Raw genomic sequence first — 27675 nt, 5'->3', positions numbered from 1 at the left:
AGCCCTTGTATATCTCCAAGACGCCGGGCATGTTACGATGCAGCATCCTGTGATTCCATCAATGAAGAACTGTTACTAAGCACAGGATGCTGCAGTTCAGATGAAAGCCTTCCGTATAACATCAGTTATAAAGAGAAGAATGCCATCATCGTTGAAGCTCTCGTTCATCCCATACCTGCTGAAGCTGCTGACCTGAGCCTGCCAGACTCCTCAGGCACCAGCCTGGACCCAGTTCTTTTCGAGGATAGCCCAGCCCAAGCACAGCACGAGTGCCCCGACAGCAGCACAACCATGCAGGCTCAGGTCAGCATTACAGAGGAGAAGCCAAACATCTTGGAGGGGGAGGTAGAATCAGGCCAAGAGTCCCAGGCTCCGGGCAACAGCACGACTTCTGAGACACTCTCGTCAGACAACAGAGAATGAGTCCCATCTTTCCTCCAGACCTCACACCCCCTCCTTTTTCCTATTGAATAAAGGCACGCTCGTGCTCAATCAACGCCTTGACTGAATTCTGAGTTTTCATTCGCAGAGATTGGGATGAGTACAAGAAACAGCAAGACAGCTCAGCTTGCAACGCTCTGGCTGTGGGGTGCGTGCAGGGACACTGTAACCATACAGGGAAAGGCTTCCACTGCTTCCTCAAGCTGTAGTCCAGCCCTGCTACTGCTCTGTGGCACAAAGCCCTGAGGGATGTTCCATATTGTTAACCTAAGTGAAGCCAGCTTCATGCACTGTGTTTTGTTGTTGCTGGGTGAGAGGGGGATGCACGTTGGTGAGAAGATGAGCATTGCTGGATCTGCCACGAGTGTCCCTTCTGCCTCTAAGAATATGTCCTAAGTAGGATGTGAACACTGCTGGCACTTCCTCATTGCACGTGCTTGGAGGATCTTCAGTTCTTGCACATTCAGGATGTCTGTCAGTGACTACGAGGAAATTCTCAAGTACTAGGAATTCCATGAAACAGTTGGAACGGGTAAGTGTCATCTTTGTACAGAAACAGCACGCCTAACAGTCTGTCTCACCACTCTAGATTAAATCTGAGAATAGATTAACAGCTCTTGTCAGTTCTCTAAGTCAGGTTTCATTTGTATAAATTTGAAATTCGTTTTTTAAACCAGTTGGAAATTGTAATGTTATATTAGAGAAGAATTCACACTCAACTTTAAGCATCTGTGTTTTGATTTGTAGGTGGTTTTGCCAAGGTAAAACTCGGGCGGCATCTTCTGTCTGGTGAAAAAGTTGCACTAAAAATCATGGAGAAAGTTACTGTAGGGGTAAGCCAAAAGGCATTTAAATATGATAATATCTTCTGTTGGAGTTGTGGAGTTCTCAAGAACACGGGGGCAGGTGGGATGGTACATACGAATGCAGCCTACTGGTCCCATTGCCTTTTGAAAGATGCTGTAGAGCTGGAAAAAGTTTAACAGAGCACCACAAATCTTCTTCCTCGTTGTTCAGAGGGCAGTATTCTCTGGCTGTAAAATGGAGGAAGTTATTACGTTATTACATTACATTACATTATTGTTACATTATTACAGCAACTTTACCAAAATACCAATGAAAATGCTGAATGTTTTGTTTTTCAGTTTTCACAGCTCTGTTTCAGAATTTCTATGGGAGTGATGTCAGTCATTGCTGAGTTGATGTTGAATTGTGTACTGTCCCATATGTGCTTGTTATGTTTCACAGCAGTCAGATGTGGTACCTGGTATGTCACAGTAGTTAGCGATTTCATCGCTTGCTTTTATGGTCTCTTAAGGATGACTTGCCTCATGCTAAAACAGAAATTGATGCCATGAAGAACTGAAGTCATCAACATGTTTGCCCATTGGATCACGTAAGAGAGACATCAAAGAAATATTTATAGTCATAGAGGTAAGAAATAGTTTCTGCTTTCTGTGCTGTCATTGTTACTTACCTTTCTCTGATACTCTCTAAATGCATTTTCAGATAACCTTATCTTACAGGGAAGCTGTTTGATTGCATTGTTTCTAAGGACCGCCTTTTGGAAGAGGAAGCTCCAGTCTTTTTTTGACATATTGTTTCAGCAATTGCTTATGTTCACAGTCAGGGTTATGCCCAGAGACCTCAAACCAGTGAGCCTGAACTGTAGTCAGTCTTCCATAAATAATAATGAATGTGTTTTTATTTTTCTGTTGGGAGAGAAAGTTACAGTACTCCACTCCATTCCAGTGGATTGCAGGAGAGAACTTAAGGCGGGAGAAGTAACACAAAGTAGAACTAATGGGTTGATTGAATTGATAGAATTATTTACTGAGATAAAGGATAATAGTTATGATGAATGCAAAAGCAATTGCTCACCACCTACCAATCAGTGTCCAGTTACCCTCCTAGTAGTGGAAGAGATTTACATGAAGTTCTACCCCCTTCAAAACTCCTTCCACAATATGTCATATAGTATGGAATATCCTTTGGCCAGTTTAAGTCAGCTGTCCTAGTTCTGTTCCTTCTCACTTCCTTGGGCTCTCAGCTGAGATTGACTGTGGCTCTGTACAACGCTGCCTGGCAGCAACTGTAAGCATCACTGCGCTATCTCCATTGTTTCTCTAGAATGAAAACGTAGTATTATATCAGACACTGAAGAAGATAATTCAGTCCCAGCTGAAACTCAGACAATAACTTGTGCTTAGGATTCTTTCCCTACAGGAAATGTTAGATATTTATTGCTATGTGGTACTGTGTTGTGTAGCTGAGCTGGATTTTGTTATCCTTGAAGAAGTATCTTCCTCTGAAAGGGGAGTAAAACATGATGCTCCTAATGAGCGGAGCAGAGACACAGATCTGATCTGAGTGTTGGTTTCACATTTTTGTGATGCTCTTTGCTGCAGTTTGTATCTCGAGAGAAGCCCTTGTGGTGTCAGTCTGTTTTGTGCCTCAAGGAAGAGTGATCCTTTAAACAAATGGTGGCTGTACAGAGGGTATGGGGTGAGATGCATTCCTCTGGCCCCATCCAATGAATTTTCTGTCACAAAGATCATTCTCCCCCGCTTCTCTTCTCTGAGTGGGAGCTTCAGCCCCCTGCACAGGCTGGAGGTCATCCATAGAACTTGCTTCAGAGTTTGTTTCAGGTTGTTATCCTTCCTGGCCAAAAACCAGATACAGTATTGTAGATGTGGTGCAATGAGTGTTGAAGCAGGAATGACTTGTCCTGGTCTGGTTGTGCTGCTTTTTAATGCAGCTGATGATCTTGTTGTACTTCTTTTCTGTCAGAGCACACTGCTGGCTTGCATTCAGCCTGTGGTCTCTCACCACTTGTCCTCCTAGTCCCCAGGTCCTTTCCAACAGATACAAGCTAGTATTTCCCACCTGGGATATTGGAAGATGGGAACTTGCCAGCAGTCAGTGAAGATCTCTGAGACAGCGAGAGCGAGCGAGCTTTGAGTAGACTGGGAACCACTGTCCACAGCAGGAAAGAAGAGAAGAGAAAAGATGTTTCCTTGGGCACATGGGTGGAAATCATTCCTGACTGCTTTCTCATCCACCGGGAAAATCTGCTGATTGACAATTTGAAGCTGATAGACTTTGGACTCTGTGCAAAGCCAGAGGTAAGAGTATCTGTTAAATCAAATACAATGTGCCCCCAAGTAATGCATGTTTGACCACCGTATGCAACAGGGGCTTGTCCAAACAAACACCCTAAAATCAAGCTGTTTCTGTGGCTGATATGTCATAGCATCTTGTTTGGATTGGCCTGAACTGTGTGAGAGTGGTTAACAGATTGCTCAGAAGCACAGGTAGATTATTTTCTCTAGCTAGACTCCCTGTTTTCATAGTCTAAGCTGTAGATAATCTTGTAGGTATATCACCTGTCTTATGAAAGGGTCTGTAATAGGAGCATGGGGTTGGTGTGCCTAAGGAACCCTCTAAGGAACTGCATGTAGGATGAGATTGTGGATAGAATAAAATGACTTTTGCAGGTGACGTACGGATCCTATCATTGCATATGCTTGAACTGAATTGTTTCTTGATCTTCAAACTGATTTCCAGAATCCTTTATTAACATGTAAGATGGGTGCTGGTAAGAAAGAATGGGAAGACTGCCTTACTGATTCCAAGAGAATTACTTATCCTCAAATGATTTTTCCTGGCCAAAGTTAGAGCCTCTCACAGGTAATCGAGACCAACAGGCTGTTGTTGCACAATCAACAGGCACAATCTAGAGGATCAGCTGAGGAAAATAAAGCATCATGCCAAGGGTACTAGATAAGTGAGCAGCTTGAGATCTGCACATTTATGTGATACTCATGGTCTTAGACAATATTTGTTTAGTGAGGTCACATTGAATGAAAACAAAATCTAAGATTAATGAAAATATACAAAGGAGAAGAAGCCTCTGAAGCTTCTGAAGTGTTATGACCAGAAGACATAAACTCTGTTTTTGAAAGAGCAATTTGCTCTGTTAATTATCCATCATTTTTGTGCAGTCTGTTTTGTCAGACTTGTCTTTAGCTTCCAAGTTGTATGTGAAGACTTGTTTGCACTGTAATGCACAATGTACGAAAAATTGAGAGATGAAAATGTGAAGAGTTTTTCTATCTTTGATTTCATGTCTGGAATTTTGGAACCCACTACTTGCAGTTGTTAATCTGTCCAAACTGGTCTGGTTTGCAATGCCCTCATACTTCTTGAAAAGCTCTGCTGTTAAAGGCAGAACAATTCCTACAAGTGCCATGGCCCCACTGTTGTTCTAATTCTTGTTTCTTTGTTTTCCACACGCTGCTTTTCAAGCCTCCTTTTTCTTTACAGTCCAAGTGAGAATTGCACTGTGAGGTGTCTGAACCTTGTTGTGCCTCTACATAAATAGAACAGCAGCAAATCCTGGTTTTAGTACTACACTAAGCTTAGTGGAAGAACAATTGAATGAGGGTCATATGCTTTCTCTGGGACGATAAGTTTTTTTTCCTGAGGGAAAGAGCCAGCTTTTCATGGGCTATATGTGGGCTTTGGCAAGGGCAGACAATCCAGTCTGTCAGGAAGCCATTTGAGGTGCTTCAGGTTTGTAAGCTTGTCTTTTTGTTTTTCAGGTGGATATTTGGAGCATGGGTGTACTGCTGTATGCTCTGCTGTGTGGGTTTTCCCTTTGGATGATGACAATATGATGGGACTCTACAGGAGGATACCAGTGGGTATCAGTGGTGCTAGAATACACTGAGAAGGGAAATAGCTGAGCTTGACAAGAGGCCTTGCTTTTCGGATGGCAGAACATGCTGAGCTGTGGGTAGAAAGGCCTGTCTGCTGAATATTGTCCCTGTTTTTGCTGCTTTGTCTGCCAGTATTTTGTGGATTTGGTTCTACGCTTGGTTGGCCTATGTGGCACTGTAGCCTGATTCTATACCATGATAGCATACAGAATTTAAGGAGAAGTATTTTCTTGCCAGTGGGCTGGATTTTTTGTATCTGGTTCTTCAACTGGCTGCTCCCTATACTACCTGTAGTAAAAATAGAGACACATCATTTGATTTCCCAGAAATGAATGTTCCTAAATGCCAGCCCTTCTCATGTCTACGAAGAGCAAAGTTCTGCATTTGCTATTAGAATTTCCTCTTCCAGAATCAGGAGGTAATGTAGGACCCCACAGATTGCCTTCAGAATCCAACAGTTAGTTCTGTTTCCTTTCTGAGTGCATAACAACCTGAGCACATGAACTGAATGTCGTGGCTTTTTAGCCTGGTACAAACTCTGCTGTACACTGAAACTTGGTCCATTTGTAAGCAGGACTTTGTCCATCTCTGCAGGACAGCAGAAAACCCTTTGTGCTAATCATGATGCCAAGAAGCATAATGCGGCAAATGGCAGATGATCCAACTGCTTCAGGTGTTCATTTCCTTAAAACTGAGAATAGTTTTGGACTGAGAGTTTGTAAGCAGAACGGAGCTCTTAAAGCTGTCAGAGATTATTTCTGCACTGCTCAGTTCTATCTGCCTAACATACACAGGATCTCAGAACTGCGTTGCGTGAACTGGTGGAACTTGTTGAAGTGAAATGGGATGAGCAAGTTTTAGAACTTAGTCAGAATGCAGTAAAAAATGGATAATCTCATGGGTATTAAGTTACAGGCTTGCTATTTCTGCACTGAATTTGTTTCTATTTTACATGGCTGTGATCTAAACGTTGCTTGAAATGCCGTCACCTAGGCACTGTTGTGTAACTGAATTTCACACATTATAGAACCTCAAATATCCTGGAATCTAAAACTCTGACTTGTTTTAAGTCTGCTGCTTGAGTCTATTCAGGGTCATAGTGTCTGTGTGCAGTGGAGTGTGTGGGGAGATTGTTGCTGCAGATCCTGGGAAGTTGCTGTGTATTTGCAGACAATGGCTGCTGTTGGTCACTGGGTGCCACTGTTGCTCTGAAGAACAGCTGTGCTGTGCATGCAGCACAGCATGCTGTGCACGCCATGGAACTAGGAATCAAGAAGAGATAGAAGCGTCACTTCTGCTCTAGTAAAAGGTCTCATCTGCTGACAGGCTTTTGTACTTGAATTCAGAACTCAGGACCTGTTGCCACAGAGGGACTAGTTGCTGAAGTTGGACGACTCTTTCTGTTTACTCCTTGTAATATGTAGCCATAACACTAACTATTTAAAACAGAATCTGAAATCATGGCTAATTATTGACTGCTGCACAGCAGAACACTACCACGGTGAGATTGGGCTGTGAGATGACTTGAAAGCTGTTTCCTCAGTATAGGTCTTATTCTTGCAGCTGGGACACCTTGATGAAGACTGTGTAACAGCTTTCTGTGTTTCACAACAAGAGAAGAGAGAGTAGATCAGCATTAACGTCAGAGGTAATAAACGTATGTCAGTAATTCTCTGTATTTAAGCCCGCTACTACAGTAAATAACCTTACTGTATGAACAGACTCTAACACTCACTTATTCTCAAACATGAAATATTTCACACCTTTCAGAGGTAAGGTACCACTGCAGAACTTCATAGTCTACCTAATAACTACATTTCTGAAGTTCACATTTATTCATTTTTTTCTCCTTTAATTGTATTTTCTCAGCCTTTCTGTTATATTTTTCCATGCTGAAATCCTAGGTACAGGGAATAAAGCGGACAGTCGACCTACAAGGGAAAAAGTTCTTCAGTTCAAGTCTGTGATATTTTCACAGTCTTAATTCAAAGGACTTCTAATGCCTGATAAGTAATTCAAGCTTATTATACTACACTGAGTCTGTCAAGCATTGTACCCACGGTTCTCATACTAGTCAAAAAGCTGCTGAAAATCCAGCTGAATGTCGATGCTCCTTGGAGCTGGGCTGGAACTTGGCACACAGAAATGGGAGTCCAGCTGAAATGCTGCACAAACTGAATTAGTAGGAGCTTTGCCATTCACTTCAGTAGAGAGATTCTGGCACCAGCTTTAGTTTTCACTTCCAGCAATTGTACAATACACTAACTTTCAAGCAAAAATGAGTGTAGTCTGCTTCTTGATCTCAGACATATTGTGTGAATTAGCTGAGGCCTGAAACTATTCTAATGTGATCAGACGTGAAGGTTGCACATCAAGGGGAAAATATGGCAGACATGCAGAAATTTTCTTTGTACTGACAATGTTTCTGAAGAGATCTACATCCTCTTGTTTTCTAGCAGAATTACGACCAGTTGTGGCAACCTATCTCTTGCTTCAGTCTAAGAAGGCTCGTGGCAAGCACATTCCCTTGAGAATTCCATCCCAAACAGGACGTGCCAGTACCACAGAGTCAGGAAGCCTGGGGGTAAGTTTTAGAGTTCAGCACAAGGTTCTGGTCAAAATGCCTCTGTGTGCTGAAGCTCTGCCCGGGTAAACAGTCTGGTGGCCTAAACATCGGTGAGGGAGCATGTGTGCAACCAGTCTTGGTCATCAAATCTTGTTCTATGATAAGGCCACCCACTCAGTGTATGAAGGCAAAGGATGTAATCTTTCTAGATTTCAGGGAGGCCTTTGATCCTGTCCCTTTGGCTGCATGTTCCCAACCTCTCGCTCAGCCACGTAGACCAATAGTACTATTGAGGTTTGAGATCTTTCTGCTCTGGATGGGTTCCTTTTGTTATCTCTTGGTGGGCTGTTTTCTCCAGTCTTCAGGACTGTAAGATGTGTCAATGCTTGCAGAGTCTGTCCATTTCCTCTTTCTGACTTCCTTCTCTTGCAGTTAGAGTAAGCTCTGTGGCCTTCCTTACTTGCAGCTGGGCTAAAGTCCAGCAGTCTGTGGCCTTAGGCTTCAGCTACTTTAACTGCATCTTCTAGGCAAGTTCTGGGCAAGATTATTCTACTCAGGAAGCACAACAAATCAGAGAACAAAAATAGCCTCATGAAAATAGAAGCATAGAATGGTTTGGATTGGAAGGGTCCTTGAAGATGACGTGGTCCCACACCCAAGCTATAGGCAGGGATACCTCGCTGTAGACCAGGTTGCTGGAATGTCCTACCCAGCCTGGCTTTGAATGCTTCCAGGGAGGAGGCATTCACAACCTTGCTGGGCAACCTGCTCCGGTGTCTCACCACACCCACAGTAAAGAATTTCTTCCTAATATCCAATCCAAATCTACCTTCTTCCCATTTAAAGCCATTTCCCCTCATTCTGTTTCTACCTGCCCTTATAAAAAGTCCCTTCCCAGCCTTCCCTGTAGGCCCTCTTCAGATACTGGAACACCACTCTAAGGTCTCCTTGGAGTCTTCTCCAGGCTGCAGAGCCCCATCTCTCTCAGCCTGTGCACATAGCAGAGGTGCTTTCAGCCCTCTCTGATCACCTTCATGGCCCTCCTCTGGACCTGCCTGAACAACTCCAAGTCCTTCTTGTGTTGAGGGCTCCAGAACTGCATGCAGTGCTCCAGATGGGGTTTCAATGAGAGGAGTCCACGTGGAGGGGCAGCACCACCTCCCTCGACCTGCTGGTCATGCTTCTATGCTTTAAGGCTTATGCTTTAAGGTCCTATATGCTTTAAGGTTTAGATAGTGCAGTCGCCTCACCTCTTCAGGTTTATCTATGAAGGTCCCTTTCATGTGAACCGTGCTGTTCCATACAGTTCGGTCTGTTCATTAAAATGTTTCAGTAAGTTGGGCTGGTCCTACGAAGCAGTATGACTGCAGTAAGCAGTGTACATGGTGCGCTGTGAGTACTGCACACATTCCTCTTGGCAGCTTGTGGAACAGAAATTGTGCATTGTTTGGATTGTGTAAGCATTCCTGTTGGTCTCTTGTGATGCTTACCTTCTTAGAGCACCTTTCCTCGTTTGGCTCTACATATTTTGGTACCTTACTTGTTCTGTTTGGCTTAGCAGGGAAGGTCTTCTTCTGAAGCATCCTCAGTCTTGGTCTGGGCAGCATACTTAGAAATGACATGGACGTTACATGAGTGGGTGATCAAAGGGGGGAAGAACTCACCTTTCTGATCTGTTTCCTTTTAGAACACAGTCCTGGAGAGGATTTGCTTTCCTTGTTTCCTGGAGACTTGGATTCTTAGATGGTTTTGGCTGCAGCTATTTCTGATGTTAATTCCTTTTTCTGTACTTTAGTAGCCAAGAGCAAGTGGAGTGCTTTGCAGTTGTCTGAAGTTGCCAGGTTGCTTGTGATCACATATGTAACGTGGAGTTATGTGTGGTGCCAGTGATAATTCAGTGTGATGAACTTGAAGGCTTTCAGTAGAATTGCAGCCCTAATGTAAACAATGACTTGAACTCTGGAATTCTGTGTAAAATCATTAGCTAGCTTGTGGTCCGTGTCTTCAAATGAAAGGCTATGAGGTGCTGCTCTTGTTGACACAGGCTGTGAAAGATGACTTGAGCTCTAAGAGTAATTTCCCTTCTGCTCTTGATATGAACGTCAAATCCACAATTACAGTATTAAGAACATAATATAAAAGTTGGTGCTGCTGGCCTGTGGGCTTCCATTAGCTGTTAGCCATAGTTTGGAACTTGCAAAGCAATCTTATTTAGATGTTAGTGATGAAATCTTCTGATGAAATCTTCCTTTTAATTCTGCAAAAGAATCTCAATGGAACATTTCAGTCTGAAAAGGCTCTGGCATATGAAGATGTGCCAGACTGCAGCCATGTGCCAGATGCGTTTGGATCCATGGAATTTTCTGTTGTAGCTTCAGTGTTTGAAGAATCTCCGCTCGATCTAAATACTCAGAGAACAAAGCAGGTGTGTGAAGATGTAGTGCTAGTTTCCTACAGAAAAAATACAGCACTTAATCCACAAATCTACATCTCATTGTATATAGTGCTTACTCCATATGTAAGTATCTGGTGGACCTTGACCAAAGGGAGATACAGATTGAGCAAAGAAGTATGTTAAGCATAAATTTCGGTGCCTTCTACCTGTAGGCCATGGTGGGTTTGACAAGAACCCTAACTCCAGTGTTTGGTTTGCACAGAAACAGCAAGCAAGGGAAGAAGTAAAGGAGTCAGTGAGGATTTTAAAACACAATGGGAAACGATAAGGCACAGTTAATAAGATTCTGGAGTTAGGCTGGAGGTAGACAGAGCTTTAAAGGTACCAAAAGAACTTCAGTCTTACTGTGTTGGAGATTCTTCTTTTCCAATTGCTCGGGAGTATTGTTCAGAAATGCTGTATCTTTGAAGGCTAATGTGTTATTAGGGGTTACTGAACAGATCACTTTTCCTTTGTTAAGTGTTCAACAAAGTGTGGTACAAGGGCTAGTTGTTCACACAGGTTTCATTTTTGTCTTAAGACTGCATGTGGTAACTTGTGATGTTTTTCTTATGGTAAGTTTAAAAAGTAAAAGTAGGTATTTCTTAAAGGAGAAGTGCAGTAGTGTGATTTCTGCTCCTTTTTGTTAGATATTCCTGAGAGTTAAACAAAATATTTTTGTTGTCCAATTGGAAATTCTGACATTCAGGGCAGGCTGAAGCATTCCTTAGAGATAATGAATGGTGGAAGTATCGCTTGGTAATGTTGAGAACATCATTGTCTGGGGACAACTGCAGCTATGTAAAGCTGAATCTTTGAGCTTTTAGACTGAGTTGTCTCCACAAACTCAAAACTGTTCCACGTAACTCTTTTTCAGCATGTATCCGCAGAACTTGTTAGGCTGCTACTTAACACGTAGTATTAACTGTGGGTGTGTAATTCACACTTTTCATCTAAAGGAAAGTACTTGATGTGGAATGGAACTTTTTGACACAGTAAATTCCTCAGTGTTTGTCCTGAGACCAGTGCCAGAGCAAGAAAGCAGTTCTGTCTAATTCTCATCCCTTCCAAACCTGTAATACTGAACTGCACCGGTCCCTCAAAGACTTGACTTACAGAGCTCTGGGGAAATCAGTCTTAAGTTTCTTTTCTAGTCTTCTCATTGTAGTTAAAACCTATTTTATCACTCTGAAGATGCAGACTAGAGATAGGTAGGAGGCTGGCTTAAAAAAGTTAATTGCTAATCATGAGAAGTCCTGACTGAAGAAAAATAAATCCTCTACTTCAACAATGCACCTGCTTTGGTTTGTATACTTTCTCTCAGAGAGCCAATTCACAACAGTCACCCCAGTTAAGAAGCCCAAAACACCAATAAATACATATGAACTGACAGCAACTGAGGCGCTTCCTGAGAGGAGGTAAGTGTCCAGTTATCTGTATGTGGTTTTGGTTTAGAGCTGTGATTCCTTAATCGATGAACAGCCGAGGAAGCACTGTTCACAGCAGTAAGCTGTCTTTCCTTTTGCTTGGTCAGAGTTTCCTAAAACCTCTTTTTGTATTCACTGGGAAACACTGAAAGCAGAAAAAATATTAAAACTAGAAGTCACTCATCTTCAGAATGCATTCCTATTTTCCATAACATAAATCCCATCTTGTTGCATTTCCAACATCCCCTGCTAGTTGTTTTCCATAGCTCAAGAGTTCTAGGATCTTGTCTGGAATTCAGTATGGATTCAGTGGAATTCCGTCTTACCTGTGGTTTTCCCTTGCAGGGCACAGTTCTCTGGCCGGGCCCAAGTCTGTGTGGGTGTCTCCTCCATCCACGAAGCTGCTCACCCTGCAGGAGGCACAGGCTGAGAGAAGAGGCCAGAGCAGCTCTCCCACTCTGTCACAGAGCAGTGAGGTACAAGTGGAGTAAGGTCCTGCCGCTGTACTGAGGAACTTCCACTCAGTCATTGATTTTCCGTCTGAAATGTAAAGAAAGAGGACTTCCCTTTCCAGGCCCCATCATCATTGGTCGGGTGATTTTTACTGGATTATTTTATGTCCATTATATCTCTGAGGACTCAACTAACACACAGTTGCCCGACAGGCTCAGTGGAGCCACACAAGGTGCCTTTCCTTCCTGGTTGGGCAGGCAGTCACAAGATGCAGAAAGCCACGCTGGCGTCTATCCTGGTCTGTGCTGGCTGTTCCTGGAAACGTTGGGGTTTTCCAGATTTCAGGGCCACGTGCCTGAAACCAATTGTGCTTCTCCTGTAAGCAGAGCTGTTGGTCGGACTTGCTGGCAATAGAAATTAAAGATGACAGTGAGCTGAGGCCAAGGAGGTGTTAGCATAAGAGTCAGAGATGCTTTTGAGCTTCCCTTATAACTGTACGGTTCCTCAGAAAGCAGTTACGCCTGCCAGCTTCTGTCCTGTCCGGCTGTGGAGCCTTTGCTCACATGCTCCGAATCTTGCTTGAAATTATTGAGAGGAATGTAGCCAGCAGGACTTGAGGGCTGAGCTGTAGGAATGGAAGCATCCTCTGCTGTTTGAATCAGAGCGCGTTTCTAAGCTGTGTTTCAGCAGAAACCAGGTAGTGCTGGGAACAGGCAACTATTGGCAAGGGCTCGGTGCAGCTCTTCCCTCACCCTGCACCACGACTGACAGCATGCTCTGTTTTCTCTCCAGACTGAGTTCTCCCAGTAAGAGGGCAGAGTCAGCAGCTGGCAGTTGGCGTTCCTGCTTCTGCCTGGGCAAACCATCCCCTGTGGCTGAACACCAACTGCAGAGCAGTGCCAGGGAGCCCTCTGAAGCAGAAGTCGTGGTCCTGGCAGGTAAGGGTGCAAATCCAGCTTTCAAAACACTGCTTGTCAGCAACACAGGTAGAATTCATGCTTTTAGTGGGCTTGTACCTCATCCTGTATTCCTGCGTTCGAGCCCGTGCCTGACATCTTTGGTTGACTCCTGTCTTTCCCAAATGAGTCTCGCAAGCTGCTTGAAACCTGCTTGACAGGCAGCACCAAGCCTTTGCCTCCTTGGATAGTGAAAGTTTACACTAACTGCTGTGTATCTACTCTTTCCAGGTGAATCCATCCCTTGCCAGTGCAGGAACACCCCGGCAAGTAGCGATGATGCCTGGTGTGCTTCCATCAATGGAGTGCAGTTAGGATGCATGAGTCACTGCAGTTCCAAGGACAGCCTTCCACATGACAGCAATGATGGAGAGGAGGAGGTCTGACCTATTCAGTTTTGAGCCTCTCCATGCAGGAAAACCTTGCGGTTCTGGAATGTCTTCACCTACGAAGGTAGTGAGGGGTCTGGAGCACAGGCCTTACAAGGAACAGCTGAAGGTGTTGGGATTGTTCAGCCTGTAGAAGAGGAGGCTCAGGGGAGACCTTATAACTCTCTATAACTTCCTGAAGGTAGGTTGTAGTGAGCTGGGGGTTGGCCTCTTCTCTCGAGTAATCAGTGATAGAACTAGAGGGAATGGTTTTAAGCTGCGCCAGGGAAGATTCAGGCTGGACATTAGGAAATATTACTTCTCAGAAAGGGTAGTCAGGCACTGGAATGAACTGCCCAGAGAGGTGGTGGAGTCACCGACCATGGGAGTGTTCAAGAAACGTTTGGATGTGATGTATGGAATATGATTTATCCGGGAAGTATTGGCAATGGTTGGACCAGATGATCTTCTAGGTCTTTTCCAACCTTGATAATTCTGTGATTCTGAGCTGAGAAGCTTTTCTTGCTCAAGTCCTGCTTCCAAGTTTAACCACCTATGGGGAAGTAGATGTCACTTTTCTAGTGTCCTTCAAATCCGTGTCCGCATTTTCCTAAAAGTAAAAGAATTTGGAGGTAACCAGCTGCAGTGAAGTGAGCGATTTCAGTGCCTGTTTCTGATGGTGGCAATGAGTTCAGAGGTCACACTTAACTGACGATTCCTGTTTCCATTCTGACAAAGGCTGTAGTTGCAGCTGACTTCCCGAGGCTGCCATACGTGGTGGTGATGCAGCCTTGGGCTTCTTGGGGATTTGCATGACTCCCACCTTTCCTTTCTGTGTCTTGCAGGTCAGCTGGTGCTGGAAGCGGCCGGTATCTGAGCAGGAATGAAGGTGAGTGCAGGAGCAGCTGCTGAGGGGAGGAAGGAAGTCCATGCTAATGAGCTCTGAAGCATCTGCAGGTACGGTACCAAAGGAGGCAGCAGTGATGCAGGGGGCTCCCCAGCAGGAAGCTGGCTGATCCAAATGCTTGCTGAGAGTTTGGAAGCCCAAACCCTTATGGTCTCTGTAAGGGTGGCTAATAAAAAGATGTTAACCAAGATGGTGGTAAATAGTCAAAGGTTGTTAGCAAAGGAAAACTCACCAATGTCGATGTTTTGACCAGAAAGCTGAGGCAGTCTCAACTGGGGAGCAATCTCCAAGAGATTTAAAGTGGTGGTCAGCCTTTAAATGAGGTCTCAGAGGAGGTGGAGTCGAGGTCCACCCCTTACTGGAGCACAGCTAGATTACTCTCACCTGTGCTCCCGCAGCTGACCCAACACTTGCCTCAGCTGATTAATCAGAGGTTCAAGCTGTGATTTCCCATACAGTCTCTAAGCTGAAGGCAGCATCTCCTTGATCTGATGGTGGTGTGCCTGAGTGAGGGAGTGATCCAAGCTGGATGCAGAAGAGTCATCTTAATTTCTCTGCTATTTTACTTCAGATGACACCTATTGGGTGTTGGTTTCTTAAAATTTGGATCTAGGAGGTGGCCTCTCCCTTTGCTTCTGGTGAAAGCACAGAAGTGCAGCAGGAGTAGAAGACAAAGAGGTTTTCTTTGTGACAGCAACACCAATTATTTGATTCAAATGTAGAACTGTGATGAAGATAGTGAAGAACAGATCTGCCTCAAAGACATGCTTGATCTCATAAGGAATGAGCATGTGATCCAAGACAGTCAGCATGGCTTTAGCAGGGGAAGGCCATGCCTAACTAATCTGGTGGTCTTCTATGATGGAGTGACAGCATTTGTGGACAAAAGGAAGGAAACTGATGTCATTGACCTGGACTTGAGCAAGATCTTTGACATGGCCCTCCACCACATCCTTATCTCTAAACTGGAGGGATGTGGATTTGACAGGTGGACCACCTGGTGGATAAGGGATTGGTTGAAAGGCCACAGACAGAGGGTGGTGATTCATGGTTCTGTGTCCAGGTGAAGGCTGATAACAAATGGTGTCATCCAGGAGTCTGTCTTGGGACCAGTGCTTTTTAACATGGTTATCAGTGACACCAATGATGCAATGGAGTGCACCCTCTGCTGTTTGCTGAGTGGTGCGGCTGATGCAGTGGAAGGAAGGGATGCCATTCAGAGGGAGCTCAACCGAGAGGTTGGCCTAGGTGAATCTAATGAGGTTCAACACAGCAAAGTGCAAGTTTTGCACTTGGGCTGGAGGAATCCCAGGCATTTCTACAGCCTGGGAGGAGCAGTCCTTAAGAGAAGCCCCGCAGAGAAGGACCTGGGGGTCCTGGTGGATGAAAAACAGAATGTGAGCCATCAGCGTGCTCTTGCAGCTCAGAGAGCAAATGGTCCCCTGGGCTCCATCAGAAGAGGGGATGGCCAGCAGGGACAGGGAGGTGATTGATCTTCATGATCCTTGAGGTCCCTTCCAGCCCGGGCCATTCTATGATTCTGTGATTACACTCGCTGTCAGAAATAACGGCAGCTGTACAGAAGCTGGATATATTTGGGGACAGTTCTTGTAACCAGCTGATTTTAAGACCTTGCCAGAGTTGAGAGTCTAAATTGCATGTCAGAAGAAAACTGGGAAAGTGGATATTGCTCATTCTTTTTCATTTGCTGATTCTTTCTTTAGTGTTCATTTTCCAAAGGATATTCTGGTGATGGAAGCAGTTGAAGAAAGAACCAAAGCAGCTCTTGCCAAGAGTGCTTGAAGTCCCTGTGGAGAGAAGCAAAGAACTTGGGCTTCCTCTGGGATGCTCCCCACCATGTCTCAGGAAGGAGACAACTGCTGTTCCACTTTCTGCTTTGTGTGTGGAAAGGTACGTCTGGGTTTCTTCTGCTTGTTTTTTCTTTCTTTTTCTGGCTTTGAAGGAGAAGGGGTGGAGCAAGGGGAGACCCACTGGTCATTTGTTACCTCAAGAGCAGGATGGATTCTGCATTGACTGTGAAAAACCTGGGCTAGTAGCATGGGCATGTTTCAGGCTGGACTCTTCTTTTGCTGCTTGGTTTCCTTTTGGCTACAGGGAGACAGCTGTCTAAAGGTGTGTTTTCAGACCCACTCTCCAAAACCATGTTTCATTGTTGCAGGTGGTTCAGTGTGCTCTTGCAGTGCAGATGCTGTAGTTTGCTGTAGAATCTGAATGGTTTCTGTTCCTAGGGAAGGACTGGGAGGAGGTAGTGAGAAGAGAATTCAATGCCTGAGGTGTATCTTAGTGAGAAATGTTGGCATGAGGTGCTGAAATTCTTGAGCTGTCAAAGGCCAGTGAGGCTCAGACTCCTTAACCTGCTGGAGCAGGGTGGAAGCAAGGAGTGGGCACTGCCATCCCACCAGCTGCACTTGGTTCTGGTCTGCCAGGTCTGTGCTGGCCTGGATTTCTTCTGAGAAGTTTGTTGGAGCTGCTTGGAGTAGTGAAGGGTGGGGAAGAAGTGCTGCTCAAGAGCTAAGGCTCCGCTTGATCATTTTGGATGGATTTAACCATGATATCTGAAGACATAGTTTCCATCAGAATGGTCCCAGCATTGTGCAAGTGTCTCAGCTGAAGCCCCTGAGCAGATGTGTGAGAGCACCCTCCTACTCCAGCTGAGCCATAGGAAAGCTGACTGTGCCAAGTAATTACAGCTTCTGCAGATTGAATGTGCTTCCAAGTGTTTTCCTTAGTGATCAATCATGTCCCAGCACTCTGAGATTCCATCTCTGTCACAATCTGGAGCATCTCTGCAATCCTTGGGTGCCCATTCCCACCAGAGTTTCTTCCTTTCTCTCTTTAGAATCAGTGTGGTGCAGTTCCCTGTGTTTGTGAGCAGCAGCCAGCAGGCTGCAAGAGATCCAATGGCAGCTTTCAGCACACAGAGGGATGTGATGGGGACAGACTGTCCTTAGTGCCATGCAGAAGGGAGTTTTTACCGTCCTCTATCAAGAAGTATGAAAGAATAGAGTTTGAATGATACTTGTGAGCAGGTGCTGTGCTGTAGGGGATGTCAGGTAACCATTAATTTGGGGGTGCAGGAAGGAGCAGTGAAAGTGATGTATTAGTTTGTGTTTTGACTGTTGGAGTGCAGTTCCATTTTTGGGAGCAAAACTATGGGCTAAGATGGAAAACAGAAGGGAGAAGGCTGATACCTGGATAGTGGGCTGAGCTTTGGTGACTGCATCCATCTGCAGTAGAAGTTTTGCTGTTTTGCACAGTGGGGTTCATAATGGGAGCTGATGATGAATGGGAGCTGCTCAAGGGACAGACTTCCACATACAAGTTCCAGTGCCTCAATGACTTTCTTGTAGCAAGGAGCCCAAAACTGAACATAAGACTTGAGGCATAGCCTCCCCAGTGTTGAGTCCAAGGGGATGATTACCTCTCTGCTCCTGCTGGCCACACTATTTCTTATACAGGCCAGGATGCCGTTGGCCTTCTTGGCCACCAGGGCACACTGTTGGCTCATGTTCAGCTGAGCATCGACCAACACCCCCAGGTCCATTTCCTCTGCACAGCCCTGCAGCCACTCAGCCCCAAGCCTATAGAGCTGCATGGGGTTATTGTGGCCAAAGTGCAGGACCTGGCATTTGGCCTCACTGAACCTCATCCCATTCACCTCAGCCCAGTGAGGTTGATCCAGCTTATCTAGATCCCTCTGAAGGGGCCTCCCTTCCCTCAGGCAGATTGACACCAGCTCCCAGACAAAAGACAAAAAGAGAAGAAAGCAGAAATGAAGAAGGCTTCTCTGAGAGCTGCCCCTGCACCTGCAGACGTGAGTCCTTGTTATGGACAGACACAGCTCTTGTTGTCAGGGCCTCCATCTGTGAGACATGAATGAGACTGTAAAATCCTGAAAGAAGTGGCGTCCTGTTTCTGCACTTGCTTTGTTTCTTTGCAGTGTTTGAAGTGTTACACAAAATGAAGGATAAATCTCTAAAGCAGGTGGTCGGGATGCTGACATGATGATGTTTCTTATGTAATTAGTGCTATTATTTTGTAGTATGTTAATAGTTTGATAATAAAAAACAAGGGGGGGTTGGAGGGGTCGGTAACAGAGGAAGGGGTTCTGGTAACAGAGGATGCTGAGAAGGCGGAAATACTGTATGCTTTCTTTGCTTCTGTCTTTAGTGAAAAGGCATTCCCTGAGGAATCCCAGAACCTGGAGGTTAATGAGAGAGTCTGGGGAATGGGAGATTTCCCTTTAGTCAGGGAAGAGGTGGTCCGTGAGTGCCTAGGAAACATTAAGGTCCATAAATCCATGGGACCTGATGGGGTGCATCCACGGGTGCTGAGAGAGCTGGTGGAGGTCATTGCTGAGCCGCTCTCTGTAGTCATTCAGAGGCCTTGGAAACTGGGGAGGTGTCTGAAGACTGGAGGATGACCAGTGTCACTCCGGTCTTTAAAAAATGGCAAGAAGGAGGACCCAGGTAACTATAGGCCAGTCAGCCTCACCTCTGTCCCAGGGAATGTGATGGAACAGCTTGTGCTGGATGCCATCTCCAGAGAACTGGGAGTAAAGCAGGTTATCAGGAGTACTCAGCATGGGTTCACCAAGGGGAGGTCGTGCTTGACCAACCTGGTGGCCTTTTATGAAGATGTCACTGGCTGGGTGGATAGGGGGAGAGTGGCAGATGTAGTCTACCTTGATTTCAGAAAGGCTTTTGATATTGTCCCCCATGACATCCTTATAACAAAGCTGAGGAAGCATGGAATAGATGAGTGTACAGTGAATTGGGTCAAGAACTGTCTGACTGGCAGAGTGCAGAGGGTTGTCGTTGGCGGTGCTGAGAGGGGATTTGATCCAGGTTTATAAATACCTGAGGTGTGGGGGCCATAGTGGCACGGCTGGTCTCTTTTCAGTAGTGCGTGGGGACAGGACTAGGGGTAATGGGCTGAAACTTCTGCATAGGAAGTTCCACATGAATGTGCACTATAACTTCTTTATGGTGAGGGTGACGGAGCACTGGAACAGGCTGCCCAGGGAGGTGGTGGAGTCTCCTTCTCTGGAGATATTCAAGACCCGCCTGAACACCTATCTGTGCAACGTGGTGTAGGGAGCCTGCATTGGCAGGGGGGTTGGACTCGATGATCTCTAGAGGTCCCTTCCAACCCCTACAATTCTGTGATTCTGTTGGATTGTGGGAATGCAAGAAAGAATATTCTGAGCAAAAGCTGTGGAGTGAGATAAATGGCATGAGAAAGCAAAGCTGATAACCAAGGAGGGCTCCAGAAGAGAAAACGAAGCCCAGTAGGGCATATTTAGAGACAGGCGAAGAACCCTTGAGCGCACTGAGGAGTACTAGGATACTCTGGAATGTCTCTTGGGCTCCCTACAGCACACATACTTGCTTTGGGGCATGTCTGGATGTCTGTAGAGCTAATTGCTGGGCCCTGAGAAACCTCTGGGGCACATTAGGGGGCACTGGCTTCCATGTAAGTGTTCCCAGGTTCCCAGAAGTTAACAGGGAAGCCTTTGGAGACCCCTTGGGAAGACACAGTGGGGCCCTAGAGTGATGTAGCAGCTTGTGTTGGTTGCATCTGCTTGGCAGGGAAGCGATTTCCCTGGTGGGAGCTGACTGAATGGGAGGTGATTTCCATGGTTTAATTAATTTAATTACCTGGATTATAATTAAATAACACTGTTCAGCGTTCAATCAAGATTATATTTTTCCAAAGTACTTCAGTCATGCATCTGTAGCAGCTTTGCTAAAATATATCAAGTTTATTCAAAATTCCAGTGATGCTCCTAAAGCACTTGAAGTGCATTTGAGGGGGGGAGTGACAAAACAGCTCTGAGAGAATCATCATCAAATCAGAACATTGGAACGGTAACTAATAGCAGAGATTCTGATAAGAATATTTAAATTTTCAAATTACCTTTTTCTAAAGTTGTATTTCACCAAGTTTCATCAATGTGCACACTGAAAAGCTGACTTGCTAAGTTTCTTTTTATAAAAAATCATGTGTTACAATTGAGAAAAGAAGGTATAGCATGGAACATTCTCCAAGTAAAGTGCAAAAAACATTTCTTCACAGTTCCAATTAATGTCTTATGTTTTGTTCAGACTCACTAAATGATGTATTTCAGGGTACATCACATGGGAATATAAGAAGACTATTCAGAACAGGAGCTGCAGAGCAAGATGAACAGCATGTGAAGGTAAGGCCGGGAACCAAGGACACAGCTTTTGTGTCACTCAGCCACCTGTGGCAGAGGTCAGGATTTCAGCAGGGATTTCTGCAGACGTTCCTTGAACACCCCCAGGGTGGGTGACTCCACCACCTCCCTGGGCAGTCCATTCCAGTGCCTGGCCACCCTTTCTGAGAAGTAATATTTCCTAATGTCCAGCCTGAACCTCTCCTGCCGCAGCTTGAAAACATTCCCTCTAGTTCTATCAGTAATGACATGAGAGAAGAGGCCGACCCCCAGCTCACTGCAACCTCCCTTCAGGAAGTTATAGAGAGCAATGAGGTCTCCCCTGAGCCATCTCTTCTCCAGGCTGGACATTCCCATCTCCTGCAGCCTCTCCTCATATGGCCCCATTGTGCTCCAGACCCCTCACCAGCTTTGTTGCCCTTCTTTGAACACGTTCCAATGCCTCAGTGTCTTTTTCTCAGTGAGGGGCCACAAACTGGACACAGAATTAGAGTTGTGGCCTCACCAGTGCTGAGTACAGAGGGACAGTCACCTCTCTGCTCCTGCTGGCGTCACTGTTTCTGATGCAAAATGTATGTAAGTGTCACATGTGTGACATCCTTCTTGATGGAGTTCTGTGACTGGAGTTCAATGGATTTGAGAGCTGACTTGAAGCCTGTGGGCATCACCCAGGAGTTGGGGTGAGAGGATGAGGCGTAGGAACAGGAACCTCTTTGGTCGTTATTAACTCCCAACTTTTTGGTCAGGAATCTCTGTGTGTTTCTTTATCATGTAAAGAACAGAGTCATTGTGCAGCTTGTGAATGAATTGATTCACGCCTGCTGATTGGTGCTGTTCTCTACTGGGAGCTGCAATGGAAATGGACACTTGTGGTCCACTGTCCAGCCCCCTCCCATGCTGGATTTTCTGGGCTTTGAGACACGTCTTCCAGATGCACTTTGTGTTATTTCTGATGTGTTGACCTGTTGAGCTCCAGCCCCAAAGGAGGATTCAAGTACTACCATTGGGACTGTAGTATTTCTTGCTAAACAGAATTCGTGTGCACCCTTGTCTTTAGTCTGCACAAAGAATCTTGTAATCATCTCTGTCTGTGTTTCTTTTAGACCCAGAGATGGAGCAGAGAGGAACACAGACTTGGGTGAATCTTCATTCAGGAGCAGGGACACGTCATGCTCATCTGAGGTGTCTGGCTGACAGCAAGAGCAGAGAGGTAAGTTTCATAGGGTCGCGTGCCCATTTTATTTTATTTTTCATTCATGATGCATAGAGGCGTTCTCTAGACAAAGTGAGCATTTCTCAACTGGACTTTCTAGAAATGAGCTAGGCAGTGAAAATGGGTTTGAAGCATTCCTAAGAGCCCCGCAAGAGAATGCTGAGAGTTAATCTGGCACCCTCCTTTGGAAACGTCCGTTGTCTGTCAGCTCTTCAGCTGTGCCCTAACACCTCCCATTGCGCTGCCACACCAGGATAGAATTCCAAGCCCACACTGAGTCCTGGAATGTTGTGGTGCCGTGTTGGAATCAGATGTGACCACGTGGTCTTGGCTCCCCGCCTTGTGGGGGGTCATGGTGGACCAGGCTGTTGGCCGTTGGTGATGTCATAAGCGGCTGGAATGAGGGGAGGAGCGGTGCGTTCTGTGTTCCTTTGTGGGTGAGCTAGTGGTCGGAGTGGTTGTTGACTTGTTGTTCTTGTGCCTTTAGGGTCGTTAATTAGTTAGTGTCGTTAGTTAGTTAGTGTTTTTAGTTAGTTAGTATTGTTAGTTAGTTAGTGTTGTTAGTGTTGTTAGTTAGTTAGTGTCGTTAGTTAGTTAGAGTCGTTAGTGAGTTAGTGCCGTTAGTTAGTTAGTTAGTTAGTTAGTTAGTTAGTTAGTTAGTTAGTGACTTTATTGCCTTTTTCTTCACACCGTCGTGTGCAGCAGCTTGTAGGTAAGCTGAACCAGCATGGGATGGACGGGTGGGCAGTGAGGTGTTGAGAACTGCTGGCTGTCAGAGCTCACAGCACCGTATTGCTTACTCTTGACCATCAGATGTAATTTTCCCTCAGTACACACGTTCCAAAGGGGGTATCTGTAAAGGTGGCACCTGTCCCGTGCTTCTTCCATTGTCTTCTTTGCTCAATTTTGGAAGCATCGTAAAGTTGCTGGGCGGACAGGCATCACGTAGCCTGAAACTAAGCATGTCTTGCAGCAAGTGGATGGGACGGTTGTGCTGTGTGTGTTATTCCATGACTGTCTTAGCCCTGCTCACTGACCTGCTCTTTCTCTCTCCTCTCCTCGCCCTCCGCCCACTTCCTCGGTGCAGCTTTTGCTCTCATTCGATCTGAGCATAGCGACAAGGAACTGCTGCAGATAGCTTGAGGTGATCTCACTGCCAGGTACGTGCCATGTTTTGTCCCCCCGCATGGTTTTGCCGCAGGGTATGCGCGGGTAGCTCTGAGGAAGTCTGTCCATACTGTGCTGTGTGAATAGAGAAAACAGAAGTGTGTTTCTGCTCTGTTCCAGCTCTTCACACTTGCTGTTATGGGCGTCGCGTGCAGTGGGATCAGCCGTGAGCCCGAGGTGGTGGCGACGGAGGTACAGTATGAAGCTCTGGCTGTTCTTTTTTCCGTGTTGAGCCATTAGAAGGAGCTGCAGGTGTACTCTCCTGCAGGAAAGAATGGGCCAAAAAGGGCCTGGCTAACTTTCTGCGCCAATGCCATTGCTGATTAGTCTGGGTAGAGAGAGATGCATCCTTGCATGGCCTGGGAATGCACGCCAGGAAGAGAAACGATTGTTGAGACGTGCAGCTCCTTCTGAAGTGCTCCTGATAAGGACGGAGCGCATTTGCTGCAGCTTTCTCTGCAGATGTGCTCCTCACCTTGAAATCCTCCTGGTTTGTCCTCATCTCCTGACCACGGCCTGTGCTCTGTTTTGCAGGCTGATAACATGCGGGAGCCGCAGCTGGTGCGTGCTATTTCATCTGTTAACGTACCAGCGATTGCGGCAGGCCATGTTATCAAGAGCCACGTCGCCCAGGGGCCGGATGAGCTCTCTCTGGAGGTAAGCAGTTCCAAGCGTTCCTTGTTGTCATGCATGGGAAAGTAGCATAAGCTGTGAACACAGCAGGAATAGTCTCAGACACCTTTAGTATATCTTGCGAGATGAAGATTCGAAGGTTCTGTTGCAGCTTAGACTTGTTCTGGGTTGGGAGGAGTTTGCTGTCAAGCTTGAGGATATTCTGCAGCACACAAGAAGGCAGTTATTTGAGCTGTTCTTTCCTGCCAGCTGTGCTGAAGCTGGGATTGATGTTTCATCTTTTGCAGGTTGGAGACATCGTGTGCATTGTTGATATGCCACCAAAGGAGATGAGCCCCTGGTGGAGAGGCAAGCGTGGCTTTGAGGTAGGCACACGCTTCCGACTATAATTTCAACTTCAGCAGAATCGGGAATCTCAAGTTGGAGCTGCTCTGCCTGCACAGGATGGCTTCTTGCCACAAACAGTTGCCCTGTGCCGATGTCAGAGGACCTTCCCTTTGGCTCTGGGCTTGCGCTAATGCCCACCTGTCTTTTTGTTCTTATTACAGGTTGGTTTTTTCCCTGGTGAGTGCGTGGAACTCATCAGGGGAAAACTTCCCGAGTCACTGGTGAATTCCTTGCCAATTCCAGGTACGTATTTTACATTTGACAACGCGGGTTAGTAAAATGTAGACAGAATGTGGCTTTCAGGGGGGTTGTAAATGCCCAAGTTCAGCAAGCTTAGCAAGAGAACTGCATTAAGCTCCTTGGGCACCTCCAGGGATGAGGAAAATCCGTTCTTGTGTGTCCTTGTTGGGAATGTAATTCCTGTTGTTACGTGCTCTGTCGAATGCATTGCACTCAGCCACGTCCAACTGAGCCAAGCCTGAAATGAACTGGTTTCTTTGTTTTGTTGCTCAGTGGCAAGGAAACGGGGCAAACTCATCACCCGCCTTCGTTCCCTGGTGAAGGCCCACCCCAGGAGAGCAAAGCAGCCGGAACCAACGACATTCTCTGGATCCATGTCCTTGCTTGACATCGTTGAGAGGTATTTAGCCAACACGACTTGAGGGCTGAGCTGTAGGAATGGAAGCATCCTCTGCTGTTTGAAACAGAGTGTGTTTCTAAGCTGTGTTTCAGCAGAAAGCAGGCAATGCCGGGAACAGGCAGCAATTGGCAAGGGCTCTGTGCAGCTCTTCCCTCGCCCTGCACCACGACTGACAGCATGCTCTGTTTTCTCTGCAGAATGAGTTCTCCCAGTAAGAGGGCAGAGTCAGCAGCTGGCAGTTGGCGTTCCTGCTTCTGCCTGGGCAAACCATCCCCTGTGGCCAAACGCCGACTGCAGAGCAGTGCCAGGGAGCCCTCCGAAGCAGAAGTCTTGGTTCTGGCAGGTAAGGGTGTGAATCCAGCTTTCAAAACACTGCTTGTCAGCAACACAGGTAGAATTCATGCTTTCAGTGGGCTTGTACCTCCTTCTGGCGTTCAAGCCCATGCCTGACATCTTTGGTTGACCCCTGTCTTTCCCAAATGAGTCTCTTGTCAACACAAGAGCTGGGCCTGCATGAGGATCACTTTCAAGACAGTGACACTGTTGCTAGAAGCTTATTGGCTTCTGCCCACCACCACTACATAGCCAAATGTCAAGAACCTCTTTAATGGTTCATCTTGTGAACGTTCGACACTAACCGTTGTGCATCTACTCCTTCCTAGGTGACCCGAGCCCTTGTATATCCCCAAGACGCAGGGCATGTTACGATAATGCATCCAGTGATTCCATCAATGAAGAGCTGTTGAGAAGCACAGGATGCTGCAGTTCTGATGAAAGCCTTCCATATAACGTCAGTTATGCAGAGAAGAATGTCATCATTGTTGAAGCCCTCATTCATCCTATCCCTCCAGAAGCTCCTGACCTGAGCCTACCAGATGCCACAGTTACAAGCCTGGACTGTGGCCTGGTGCCTTTCCAGGACAGCCCAGCCCAAGCGCAGCCTGACTGCCTCGACAGCAACACCTCCAAGCAGGACCAGGACAGCGTTACTGAAGAGCAGCCGAGCCTCTTGGAGGGGGACTTGAAGTCAGGCCTCCAGTCCCAGGCACCAGGCAGCAGCTCAAGCTCTGAGCCACTTTCCCCTTAACATCAGAGGATGAGTCCCATCTTTACCCCAGACCTTTCATTCCCTCCTTTCTCCTATTGAATAAAGGCACGCTCGTGCTCAATCAACGCCTTGACTGCATTCCGAGTCTTCATTCGCAGAGATTGGGATGAGTGCAAGAAACATCAAGGCAGCTCAGCTTGCAATGCTCTGGCTGTGGGGTGCGTGCAGGGACACTGTAACCATACAGGGAAAGGCTTCCACTGCTTCCTCAAGCTGTAGTCCAGCCCTGCTACTGCTCTGTGGCACAAAGCCCTGAGGGATGTTCCATATTGTTAACCTAAGTGAAGCCAGCTTCATGCACTGTGTTTTGTTGTTGCTGGGTGAGAGGGGGATGCACGTTGGTGAGAAGATGAGCATTGCTGGATCTGCCACGAGTGTCCCTTCTGCCTCTAAGAATATGTCCTAAGTAGGATGTGAACACTGCTGGCACTTCCTCATTGCACGTGCTTGGAGGATCTTCAGTTCTTGCACATTCAGGATGTCTGTCAGTGACTACGAGGAAATTCTCAAGTACTAGGAATTCCATGAAACAGTTGGAACGGGTAAGTGTCATCTTTGTACAGAAACAGCACGCCTAACAGTCTGTCTCAGCACTCTAGAATTAATCTGAGAATAGATTAACAGCTCTTGTCAGTTCTCTAAGTCAGGTTTCATTTGGATAAACTTGAAATGGAATTTCTGAAACCAGTTGGAAATTGATGGTGCTGATTACCTCTTCATCTAATTAAAGCATTACGCACTTTCTGTTGGGAGAGAAAGTTACAGTACTCCACTCCATTCCAGTGGATTGCAGGAGAGAATTGAAGGGGGAAAAAAAACAAAAGTAGAACTCATGTGTTGAGATAGAATTATTTACTGAGATAGAGAAAAGGATAATAGTTATGATGAATGCAAAAGCAATTGCTCGCCACCTACCAATCAGTGTCCAGTTAGCCTCCTAGTAGTGGAAGAGATTTACATGAAGTTCTACCCCCTTCAAAACTCCTTCCACAATATGTCATATAGTATGGAATATCCTTTGGCCAGTTTAAGTCAGCTGTCCTAGTTCTGTTCCTTCTCACTTCCTTGGGCTCTCAGCTGAGATTGACTGTGGCTCTGTACAACGCTGCCTGGCAGCAACTGTAAGCATCACTGCGCTATCTCCATTGTTTCTCTAAAATGAAAACGTAGTATTAAATCAGACACTGAAGAAAATAATTCAGTTCCAGCCGAAACTCAGACAATAACTTGTGCTTAGGATTGTTTCCCTACAGGAAATGTTAGATAATTACTGCTACTTGGTACTGTGTCCTGTAGCTGAGCTGGATTATGTTATCCTTGAAGAAGTGTCTTCCTCTGAAATGGGAGTAAAACATGATGCTCCTAATGAGCGGAGCAGGGACACAGATCTGATCTGAGTGTTGGTTTCACATTTTTGTGATGCTCTTTGCTGCAGTTTGTATCTCGAGAGAAGCCCTTGTGGTGTCAGTCTGTTGTGTAACCTGCTCTAGTTTTGTGCCTCAAGGAAGAGTGATCCTTTAAACAAATGGTGGCTGTACAGAGGGTATGGGGTGAGATGCATTCCTCTGGCCCCATCCAATGGATTTTCTGTCACTGAAGTCTTGAAGCACAGGTTAGGTACTGGAAGGCTTGAATATTTCCTCACCAATAGGTTAGAGCTTGGCATTTTGTAAGCTGCTGGTATCTCTCAGTAAAGCAAATCATTAAAGCACGAGCATTTTCCTAGGCATCTTACGAAATCCCTCTATCTAAGGCTACTGGAAGGCACTCTGAAGAAAAATCATTCTCCCCATCTTCTCTTCTCTGAGTGGGAGCTTCAGCCCCCTGCACAGGCTGGAGGTCATCCACAGAGTTTTTTTCAGGTTGTTATCCTTCCTGGCCAAAAACCAGATACAGTATTGTAGATGTGGTCCAGTGAGTGTTGAAGCAGGAATGACTTGTCCTTGTCTGGTTGTGCTGCTTTTTAATGCAGCTGATGATCTTGTTGTACTTCTTTTCTGTCAGAGCACACTGCTGGCTTGCATTCAGCCTGTG

General features: G+C 45.9%; 2 protein-coding genes across 3 annotated transcripts; both read left to right on the top strand.

Moving 5' to 3' along the window:
* The first annotated feature begins 9933 nt into the window (after positions 1–9933).
* LOC146753225 (rho GTPase-activating protein 32-like) lies at positions 9934–14717 on the top strand. The gene is made up of 4 exons (XM_085530784.1): positions 9934–12065; positions 12835–12980; positions 13230–13568; positions 14212–14717. The coding sequence occupies exons 1-3, from the start codon at positions 11890–11892 to the stop codon at positions 13382–13384; spliced, it is 477 nt and encodes a 158-aa protein (XP_085386910.1). The 5' UTR covers positions 9934–11889; the 3' UTR covers positions 13385–13568; positions 14212–14717.
* Positions 14718–16196: 1479 nt separating this feature from the next.
* LOC146753224 (uncharacterized) lies at positions 16197–25706 on the top strand. 2 transcript variants are annotated; one of them, XM_085530868.1, is made up of 9 exons: positions 16197–16406; positions 21597–21703; positions 22794–22866; positions 22994–23065; positions 23408–23871; positions 24055–24136; positions 24407–24533; positions 24731–24876; positions 25196–25706. In XM_085530868.1, exons 5-9 carry the CDS (start codon positions 23632–23634, stop codon positions 25618–25620), a joined length of 1020 nt encoding a protein of 339 aa, XP_085386994.1. In that variant the 5' UTR covers positions 16197–16406; positions 21597–21703; positions 22794–22866; positions 22994–23065; positions 23408–23631; the 3' UTR covers positions 25621–25706. The 2 variants fall into 2 exon arrangements, with proteins under 2 accessions (XP_085386994.1, XP_085386993.1); XM_085530867.1 differs by lacking the exon at positions 16197–16406 and adding an exon at positions 21400–21487.
* Positions 25707–27675: the final 1969 nt, after the last annotated feature.

The sequence above is a fragment of the Coturnix japonica genome, unplaced genomic scaffold (assembly GCF_054131305.1).
Source record: "Coturnix japonica strain WE unplaced genomic scaffold, WE-NBRP24 Scf039, whole genome shotgun sequence".
NCBI lineage: Eukaryota > Metazoa > Chordata > Aves > Galliformes > Phasianidae > Coturnix > Coturnix japonica.
Note: the sequence above shows the minus strand (reverse complement) of the source record. Positions and strands in the feature narration are given on the sequence as shown.